The sequence below is a fragment of the Pollachius pollachius genome (assembly GCF_949987615.1).
Source record: "Pollachius pollachius genome assembly, chromosome: 14".
Lineage (NCBI taxonomy): Eukaryota > Metazoa > Chordata > Actinopteri > Gadiformes > Gadidae > Pollachius > Pollachius pollachius.
Genome location: NC_136947.1, coordinates 14,826,612 through 14,837,449, shown reverse-complemented (window position 1 = coordinate 14,837,449; position 10,838 = coordinate 14,826,612). Strand labels below are relative to the sequence as shown.

Here is a 10,838-nt window from a genome sequence, read left to right as displayed (position 1 = left end):
GCGCCTTGACTGGGAGAGAGTTGGTACATCTTTAGAGGAGCGGTGAAGCCGACTGCTCTTCTATACGGAACCGGAATTCCGACACCGTCCGGTGACGTTGTCACTACTGACACTAAGTCGCTGTAATAGTGTGTTGTAGCCACTGTTCACTTCAGCTAGTTTGGTTTTACAAATAACACTAGTGCTACACGTTTCTGTCCTGTTTCAATATAGACTTTCATATTCAAAGTCTTATATCCGCTTTTATTGGTGTGTGTGTGTGTTTGTGTGTATGTCTGCAGAGTTCAAATGTTTCTTTAAAGTTTCGGCATCGATTTCACACATTTAAAAAACATCATATAATTCAGACTAGTTTGTTTTCAGTTAGTTTAAGGTTCAACCCAGTACTCATTCATCTTTTGCCCTGCGAGTTTTCGTATCATCATCATCATCATCATCATCGTCGTCGTCATCATCGTCATCATCTGCTCTCTCCTCAGATGCACAGAGAGCCTTGGTTCTTCTTGAGGCGTACCAGACCAAACTGAGCCAAACGGACGACCGGCAGCTCAAACACTCGATCCAGCGGGTCATCGACATCTTCCAGAGCAATCTATTCCAGGCCCTCATAGGTAAGCGCGTGTCAGGTGTCTTGCTGTCTGGTCGTAGGCGGTTTGATTCCTGCTCTGCCCCTCAATCAAGGCAGTGCGTTCAGTGTTCATACGTTGGTCCCCTTGTGAGGGGACATGAGAGTGTGTGAGCGGCCCTGGCTGGACAGGGTTCAGAGGCAGACGTATACACAGAGCCCTGTGCGACGCCTCGCTACTATTTTAAGACGGGTTGGACCGCGACCGTGCTTAATTTGCTACTGACTCTCAGTCAGTACTTTCACATTGAAGTAGTGTTTATGAGCAGAGTGTTGAACGGACACAAGCCCCGGGTGGGAGGGCTTAACTTGGAACTGATGTCACATGCGCGCGTTGGGTCATAAACTCATCCTGTGAAACTTGGACGACACACACACTTGACAGACTTTGTGTGTGTATGTGTGTGTGTGTGTCTGTGTGTCTGTGTGGGGGGGGAGTGTATTTGAGCAGTGAGCCAGAATGCAAAGATGTAGTATTTTACTTGTATAATGTGGCTCTTCAATAACACTGTATTGAGTGTTATTTTAAAAGGACAAGCAGCCTGTGTACCCGTGTGGTCACTGGCCAGGGAGTGGTTCATTGCTGTGGTCACACTGGTAGCTGGGTTTAACTCTCACATACAGCCTTGCCGCTCACATGGAATAGGATGGGAGAGGTTTGGCAGATGATTGGCTCTTGGCTCTCAGTGAGGTGCCTGATTGGTCGGCTTTTCCTTTTAGCAGGCTTGATCCAAATCGACTTAAAGTGCCCTTCGTTTGCCGTAGTGCTTTCCTAAGGATGCTTACAGGTAGACTGGATCTTGGGGATTTAACCCAGAACCGTTGAGCTGGGAGTCAAGCACCTGTAGCACTAGAGGGTAAACTAACCTGGGTACTTGTGATTATTATCATACATCGTCACAAAAATATAAGTATCCAACCCAGCCAAGCGTGGGGTGGATGATGTACATCAGGAGGAGCGGACCAGGGGCTGTTTACGTGGCTCTCTGAGAGGTGAATCGTTACTGTGTGGGTTCAAACTGTTACATCGGCTCACTGCTCCAGGGTTAACGGGCAGCAGCAGCCAGCTGGGAAACTTACCCATCATCAGGAATGTTGCCTGGCCTGTTTGAGTTTCTCACAGCGTTCTGGGTGGCTGGTTCACTGGCTGGTTGTTTGACGCGCAGGCTGCTGTTTCACAAGTTGGCTGGTTTGTTTGTTGGCCTGGTTGGTTGTTTGGGTAGCTGACTGGATGGCTTCTCCTTTGGCTGACCGGCTGGCTGTTGAGTGTGCTGGACCTGTTATCTGAAACTCCTAAGATGGAAACTTGATGCTTTTTTGCGCCAACTAAATGTTAGTATCACAGAGAGGAGGTCAGGGTTTCAACAAGTGAAGCTCCTGAATATGTTGTGATTTCATTTCACGTATTTGCTGAACTTCTCAAGACTGAACAATGAATTTGGGTCTTGCATTGATACGGTTGTGTCTTGATCAGAATCTGATTTTCAGATGACAGTCCGCTAAAGAATAGGACTTTAGGGTCATCAGCTGTGATTTATTTAGTTTTTACTGTTGTTGCTGCTTGTGGTTTCTCTGGGCTTTCAACACACTAGTATGGACATTATGTGCTGGAGTATAGCTCTCCCCGTCCACAGGACACAGGGTTGATCCCTTTCGCAGCCAAAAGTGATGGTATTCTTAAATGCAGAATACTTAACCTTTAATCAGTTCCAGAGCCACAACTGGCTGACATATGCACACCTGTCTGACTTCTCAAACCTAACCTGCAAAAAACTGACCTTTATCCCTCCCCTGCACACACCTGTATGATCCATGCACATCTGTCTGACATTTACAAACCTGTTTGATGTGTATACACCTATCCGAACTTCATCCCTTCCCCTGAACACCTGGCTGACCTCTATCCCTCCTCTGAACCCACCTGTCTTAGCTTTACACAATACACACCTGTTTTACCTTTACACACCTGTCTGACCTCTATCCCTCCTCTGAACACACCTGTCTGACTTTTACACACCTGTCTGACCTCTATCCCTCCTCTGAACACACCTGTCTGGCTTTTACACACCTGTCTGACCTCTATCCCTCCTCTGAACACACCTGTCTCACCTTTACACACCTGTCTGACCTCTATCCCTCCTTTGAACACACCTGTCTGACCTTTACACAATTATCTTACCTTTACACACCTGTCTGACCTTTACACAACTGTCTTACCTTTACACACCTGTCTGACCTCTATCCCTCTTCTGAACACACCTGTCTAACCTTTACACACCTGTCTGACCTATATCCCTCCTTTGAACACACCTGTCTGACCTTTACACACCTGTCTTACCTTTACACACCTGTCTGACCTTTACACGCCTGTCTGACCTATATCCCTCCTTTGAACACACCTGTCTGACCTTTACACACCTGTCTGACCTTTACATAACTGTCTTACCTTTACACACCTGTCTGACCTTTACACCCCTGTCTGACCTCTATCCCTCCTTTGAACACACCTGTCTGATCTACACCCCTGTCACACCTAGATAACCTTACTTGAACCCCCCTGGATGAACACAATGTTACCTTCCTGTCTGACCACTATATCCTTACTCTTTGCATGTTTGCTAAATGGAGTTCAGCCGGGCTGTTTGAGAGCCTCATACCTGATAACCAGTGCAGTTATATTTCAGGCAGTTAAATGGTTCAGTGTTCATTCCAGTACAGTACACAGACACAACACCATAACAATGGAAACCCTTATTAACATTTCCATTTACAAAGTGTAAGTGTTAGTACTATTTTATGCAGTAGTTTATAATGGTAATAAATTGGTTGTGTTAAGGGTTTAGTTGTAAAATAGTAATGTTAAGGGGTTTAGCTATAAACTGGTCATGTTAGGGGTTTAGCTATAAATTGGTTGCGTTAAGGATTTAGTTCTAAACTGGTCATGTTAAGGGGTTTAGTTGTAAACTGGTCATGTTTAGGGGTTTAGTTGTAAACTGGTCATGTTGTTACCTGGTTTAGCTGTAAGCTGGTCATGTTGTTCACTGGTTTAGCTGTAAGATGGTTCTATTGTTTTCCATTACAGTTTTTCTTGACTGCTCTTCAGTTCTGCTCCGGTGGCTTGAGAAGCGGAGACCTCCGCAGACAGCTCAATGCATCATGCATGACACACACACACACACACACACACACACACACACACACACACACACACACACACACACACACACACACACACACACACACACACACACACACACACACACTAACACACACGTACACACACGTACACATACACACGTGTGCAGGCTGCTCAATATAGACACTCAATCAACAAAACTGGCTTTGGTCCAGTAAAATGTAAAAACCACTGTCCCAGACTCTCCCAGTTCTTATCCGTCTCCCTTAACCTCCTCCCCCCCCCCACCCCCACTGAGGCTGTAATGAAAAATGGATTGTTGCTACACATCCCCCCCTCTCTCTTCAAGATATGTATGCAGTCTGTAATCTGTGTGTAGACACGAAGATTACCCCCCAGTTCATAATCCCATGCCTGCAGTAGGTTTACCGTCCCTCTCTGCTGTACACGCTGGAGAGAGGGAGGGAGACAGACAGACAGACAGACAGACAGACAGACAGACAGACAGACAGACAGACAGACAGACAGACAGACAGACAGACAGACAGACAGGACAATGCTTGGTTTGTCATCAAAAGTGTGGCTAGAAAAAATGAATCCTTGCAGTTGTTTACTCGTGTGCCGATGAGATGCATGCTGAGACTATGGCTTGTTTTCCCTGAGCGGCGACCCGAGGAGAGAAGGGAGGCCTGTGTAGAAGGGTCTGCTGGAAACGTTCTTCTCTTAGTTCCACAGAGAAGCGCGCCGGGCCACGGCTCGAATGGCTTAGAGGCATCGTATCGCTCAGACAGACACAGATACACAGTTACCCTGCTCCTCTCTGACGCCGGCATCCATATCGCTGATCTCTCACTTAAAGCATCCTCATTTAGTTTAACAAATGGAGCATTAACCAAAGTGAGCTCAAAGCTGATTTGGTGGGATGTTCTCTCTCTCTATCATTTGTCCTTTCATTCTTCTCTCTGTCATACCTCTGTTTTCTCTTATCTCTCTCTCTCTCTCTCTCTCTCTCTCTCTCTCTCTCTCTCTCTCTCTCTCTCTCTCTCTCTCTCTCTCTCTCTCTCTCTCTCTCTCTCTCTCTCTCTCTCTCTCTCTCTCTCTCTCTCGTATTGCTCATCATATCTTCAGGGCTCTATCCAATTCATCTCATCTCCTCCTCTCCTTTTCCCGCTCCTCATCTCCTCCTCTCACCACACCACACAGCCTTAGATAGGTCAGTGTCTTGGTGTGTTAATTGTGTTCAATTGAAAGTCAGTGTATCCCACCTAGTGGTGGTTGTTTGTGAACAGGTTGGACCGAGTTGGTTGACTTCTAGAGCCAGGTTGGACCTACTTGGGCTCGACATGGACCCCGTAGGTGGACTACTTGGGCCAGGCTGGACCTACCTGGGCCAGGCTGGACCTACCTGGGCCAGGCTGGACCTACCTGGGCCAGGTTGGGCCCAGTAGGAGCGTCCTCAGTCTCAGTCTGTGACGGGACCTGCGGGCCGGAACATCTAGTCCAGTGTCCCTCACACCATGGCCCGGGTCCAGCTCTGGACCGGGCAGCTGTGGCTTCTGGGCGGTAATCCAAAAGCGGTTCTATTTAAACCTGTGCTTCAGATTAGTTGAGATGTGTGCCAAATACTCATTGACCCATCACATGTCCTGTCACTCACTGATTGAAAACTGACACCCCTTTAATTTTGACATCAATGTTAATTTGGCAAAATACTATGTGTCTTCAGTCTCATTCATGGTGTCACCACTGGGCCCCGAGGCGGTGGGTCAAGCTGTACTGGCCCTTGTGAAAAACACTTGAGGAATTCAACTTTATTTGGACTGTCCTTCATCACAGCTGATCTCAAAGGGCTTCTCAGACCAACATTAGATGAGAATAATACACCCCTGAATCCCCTTAACTTTAGAGAAGTCCTGTAAAGAATCACATTAGAGACATTCCTCCTCCTCCTCCAGTAAATTCTCTATACACGAAAGTTGATCTTCCTTTGCTGCTTAAAAGCCACCAAGAAAACTCAGTCCTGAAGGAAACAATGTTCTCCCACTGTAGTCCTGGTACATCGTCCCCCCCTGTCTCTCTCTCCTCCATGATAACATCAGTAGTGCTAATAGGCTTTCTCTTACAGTAGCTCCTCTGTTCTTGTGTGTGTGTGTGTGTGTGTGTGTGTGTGCGTGCGGTTTGTGGTATGCGACTGGATGTGTACATGTATTTATAGTAATGTGTTTGTATTGATAGTGCCGTGTGTTCGCGGCGGGGCTTCCAGAGGCTGGTCGTGTTCGTCTGGAAGTGTCCGTACGGGGGGACCAGCACTGAGCTGCATTAAGCCGTCCCAGGAGGCCTCTATGGCGTGCGGTGTGCCCCATGCGGTGTAACGCTACTCCGCTGTGACTTGTCTGAGTGAAAATCAATACAGAGCAACGTCAAGGTGTCCCTCGAGAGCTCACACCGCCGGCCGGATCGGCGTGGTTCGCCCAGCAGCCGTCTTTGTTCTAAGTTCTGGAGTTGCCACAAAGAGCTCTTCGAACTGCTGTGTCTGGTTGCTAAGTAACGGATGCTGCTGTATCCGGTTGCTGGGTGAAGAGTGCTGCTGTGTCTGATTGCTAGGTCTTGTTGCTGGGTGAGGGTGCTGTAGTTTCTGGTTGCTACGCGAATAGTCTTGCTCTGTCTGGTTGCTAGGTGATAGGTGCTGTTGTTAATTGATGCTAACCGATAGGCGCTGCAGTGTCTGTATTGCTTTCTTGGTGGTGGTGTGTGTGTGTGTGTGTGTGTGTGTGTGTGTGTGTGTGTGTGTGTGTGGTTGCCACAAAAGTTTAAAAGCCAGACTCTGTTTCCTTCCCCAAAACCTTTTGGCAGGCACCATGTGTTACATCATCAGTCCGCTGGTCCTTCCTGGTTGCCAGGGAGATGACCATGCTTTGGAGATTGAAATTGCTTCCTTTTTCTTGTGCCCGTGTGTGTGTGTGTGTGTGTGTGTGTGTGTGTGTGTGTGTGTGTGTGTGTGTCTGTGTGAGACCTGGGCAGCCGAGAGGGATTGTAATGTTTTTCTGCTCCTGTCTGGTTGAATCAGGAAAAGAGTCGTCATCTGAAACAGATTGGCTGAGAGGAGATTATGGGATGGAAATACTGGGGAAATGGGATGAGGGAACTCCTGTTTTAGGCCATTGCCGAGACCTGATCGAGGCTGGTCAACATCACGGTCGATATGTGACCATTAAACTGCGGAAACACAACCGAATCACAGCCCAACCCCCACTGCATCATGAGACCAACACCTCAACGCCTCTATCCCATTTAGCCCTAACCACTAACAGTGTGACTTAACAGAGATTTTTAGAAACGTGTCAATAGGGAGCAGGTAGGGGCTGGATGGCATCTTGCTCAAGGATGGCTCCAGGTTAGGCACGCAGCCTAACCTGGAGCCACATTGGGCATCAAACCCTGTACCTGTTCAGCTGTGAATCGGACCAGCCTATCTACTGGTTATAGTAGTCCTATATCTGTACCCTTTCTGTTTTTGATCCATGAAGCCACTTAATTTGGGCCTCCTCGGAAAAAGACGATCCTTAATGTTCAAGAGACAGGCTGAGTAAAGGTTTCATAAAAAGTAAAACTAATAATAAAATCTATTATTAACTCCAGGTCCGCCTGCCGCTTCGGGCCAGTTTAAAATAAGCAGGAAACCAAGTTGGCGAGCTGATTGGGTTTGTGGGGCCGGGCCGGCGGTAGAGCCGCTCTACGAATACCACTGTGGGCTGGAAGGAAAGATCGGGTGCTTTATGAGGACGTCTTGTGTGCCAGGCTGGAGGAAGCCCGGACGATGTGGGTCGGCCCCGCTCAGCCCTCTCTTCACGGGGCTAAATAAAGGACCGGTGGGCAGGAAGCTGGTCCAGGCCTTGGGTCGAGTTCAAGAGTTTGCACTGTCTAGTTCAGTGGAGGAGAATGTATACTTTGTTTTACAAACTGTCCTGATTGTATTTATTTATCAGATTTAGTAGTGGTGGCCCTCTTTATGGCCAACCAAGTTTGCCTGGGGGTGTGAATGGCCACCTCAGGCCCCCCCTGGACATGCACCTCTGACACCCCCCTGCATTTTGCAATCATGTTTTGCATATGTTTACTAAGGTTTGAAAGACCCTGTAAAGGTCCTGTGTTGGCCTACATACGGACATAGTGAGCTGGCACTATTCACTGACATTCATTGGGAGAAAATGCACGAACATGTCAGAGGTTTTGGTCACTGGTTGGATCCGGACTGCAGTTGGGACAGGAAAGTCTCCTCAGACCAGCAGCCTTCTCTTTGGCCGGTTGGACGCTGTGTTTAGTTGAAGAGAGGCCACTATACAGACCGGATGGAGTGGGGTCTCTGTCCCCCCCCCCCCCCCCCCCCCCAGTCAAGTGTTCCTGCCAGTACCTCGATCTCAGCCTGTCAGCACGCTGCACTCGTGTGTTGAAAAGCCATCAATTTAACCCACACGTACTCATGCACGTATGTACACATCTCTTGTTTCTTGATCTGTAAATGTATCTGAGGCCTTGCTAAGATCAAAGGAAGGAGACTAAAAACGTCTTTAGTATGATCCCTGTGTGAATGAGCTTGTGATTTATAAATATTTGCAAGATATTTTTAACTGTCGCAAAATCTTGCACTCCAATGATTCTTCCTTGCTCAAAGCACATTGGCAGCACCAAGGAATGAATGAATAGCCACAGTGGACACACACGCACATGTAGGTGTTGACCTGGGCCAGCTGATGAGCTAATTAGACCAGCTATGGCTCAAGACTTTGTGTAGTTTAGTTCTACCTATACTGTTTTGGATTAAGCAGATCTAAATTTGCAACTGACTTTTGCAATGTATCGTGGTATTGATTGAGCATATGAATACATTCCTGCGTCGTGTGTGTGTGTGTGTGTGTGTGTGTGTGTGTGTGTGTGTGTGTGTGTGTGTGTGTGTGTGTGTGTGTGTGTGTGTGTGTGTGTGTGTGTGTGAGACAGACACCTCCTTAACGTTTGGTTTGTAGTAAACAAACACTTGATGGGAGGTCCAGTTTTTGTTGCTGGGACGGAAACTTTCTGACACAACTGAAACCTGAAGACTATTTTAACAGCTGTGACACACACACACACACACACACACACACACACACACACACACACACACACACACACACACACACACACACACACACACACACACACACACACACACACACACACACACACACACACTGGTTCTGTTCCAGAGATTAACCAAGCAAGCACATGTGCTTTAAACACACACACACAAGGGCAGATTTTTTGCCTTGGGTGATTGGGCTTCAATCTTAAACACTATTGTGCTTCAACACAGAACTATTTCTTAGTTCTGTCTACACTGTAAAAGCTGCATTAAGTGCCGAATCATTATTATGATTATAAAACGCTTTCCACTGTTGAAAAAACAAGATAAAGGCCTTTTCCAGGCAGCTCTTGCAATTATCGTCAACAGCACTTAATGTTTTAACTTAAAGCAAAAGGCCAATCTTTTGTATCCTCCCTCTGAAAACACCGGCAGAACTCCCCGCTTCTACACACAGTTTTCCAACCCCAAACCTCTGCCCTTTCTCCGCAGACATCCAGGAGTTCTACGAAGTGACCTTATTGGACAGCCAGAAATGTGCCGACCCGGCCCGGAGCTGGGAGCCCCTGCCGCCGGTCAACCTGTGGGACCTGTCGAGCCTCCAGAGCCCCACCGGCACCTCAGAGACGCTGCCCAGCATCAGCACCAGCATCGAGGTGAGGCTCCCTGCGCCGGGCCGGCGACGGGGTCCTGGAGGTACAAGGGGCCCCTGCCGCGTGGCGGGGCAGCTGTTGAGGCTCCTGCTCTGGGCTCCGTCGCCGGGTTTTTCATTTGTGTTGGCGCTGAGAGATTGGTTACGGGTTGTCAAGGGAACTAGGATTTTATGTGGGGAAAAAAAATGAATGGACATAGCTGTTTATGTAGTGTCAGTTAACTAGTGTCTGTTAACTGTCAGTTAACTGATGTAGTACAGTCGGTTAGCGGTGTGGACTAGTAACATTGTTGTCGAGTAAATGGATAACGGGTATCGTGTAAACTGTAATAAACTTGTATTGCTGGGGAACCGTTCTCAGCCAACGGTGCTATCAAGGTAGCAGTGCAGTCAGATCAAAGACGATAATCTCATCTTTTAGTTTCTCAACGTTCTGACACTGTCTCAGTGTCAGAAGGTGACACTCAAGAGATCCCTCTTCTCTGAGGCCACAGGGTGTCTCTGGCACCCCCTAGGTGTGGTACGCCAGACAGCTTCTCACAGGCACTAGAGAGCTAACTTAAAGCTAGGAGGTTGTTAAAGAAACCAAACAAAACTCAACTGGACACACATGCAACCCCAGAAACTCTTGTGTAGTAAAGAACAACCCTATGCTCTTCCTTTCAGCAGTAGTTCTCAGATGTTGCTTTGATAGCCTCAGGGCTGTCTCTTTCAAAAGTATTAGAGAGCTAATTGCTATGGCGTCCTTATTGCATCCTGCAACGGCTTTCATTCACTCACGCTGTGTGTGTGTGTGTTTGTGAGAGAGTGTGGGCTTCTTGGGTCTGAATGATGTCCTCATATAATCACTTCCTGCCACTTGTATCCAAATCCTAACGCAGCTTGGGTGGACCCAAGAGATTTGCTGCCTTGCTCAGAGACACTAAGACCAGACGCCTGGCTTTGTGAGGGGATTTTTACCTGCAAAGTTTTCATTTTTATTTGGTTTTGAACCTCCTTAAACAGAGGGTGATTCAACTCTATTTGCTTTACTTGGTGGTTGGCCCCCCTGCAGCAATGCATGCTGGGATTGGGAGGATTCCCAGATACACCTCATCATTCCACAGCTACATTTTTTGTGTGTTTGTGTGTATGTGATTCTAAATGTGTGTTGGGTTGGTTTAATGTGTTTTTTGTACGTGCGTATCTTGGCATGGTTTTTTTTGTTTGTGTGCTATTGCGCATACATGTTGGGTTGATTTTTTCGGTTTGTGTGTTGGTGTGACTACGTGTGTGTGAGTGCATGTAGGGGAAGGGACGATTTTGT

General features: G+C 47.5%; 1 protein-coding gene across 11 annotated transcripts in view; it reads left to right on the top strand.

The window, feature by feature from the left end:
• The window catches only part of dlg1b (discs large MAGUK scaffold protein 1b), a 65,259-nt gene that overhangs the window by 1,079 nt on the left and 53,342 nt on the right, over positions 1 to 10,838 (top strand). For all 11 annotated transcript variants that reach the window (XM_079750965.1, XM_079750973.1, XM_079750971.1 and 8 more), the window contains exons 2-3: positions 480 to 611; positions 9,373 to 9,536. In XM_079750965.1, the coding sequence (XP_079607091.1) occupies positions 480 to 611; positions 9,373 to 9,536 (296 nt within the window). The remainder of the gene's footprint in view (positions 1 to 479; positions 612 to 9,372; positions 9,537 to 10,838) is intronic.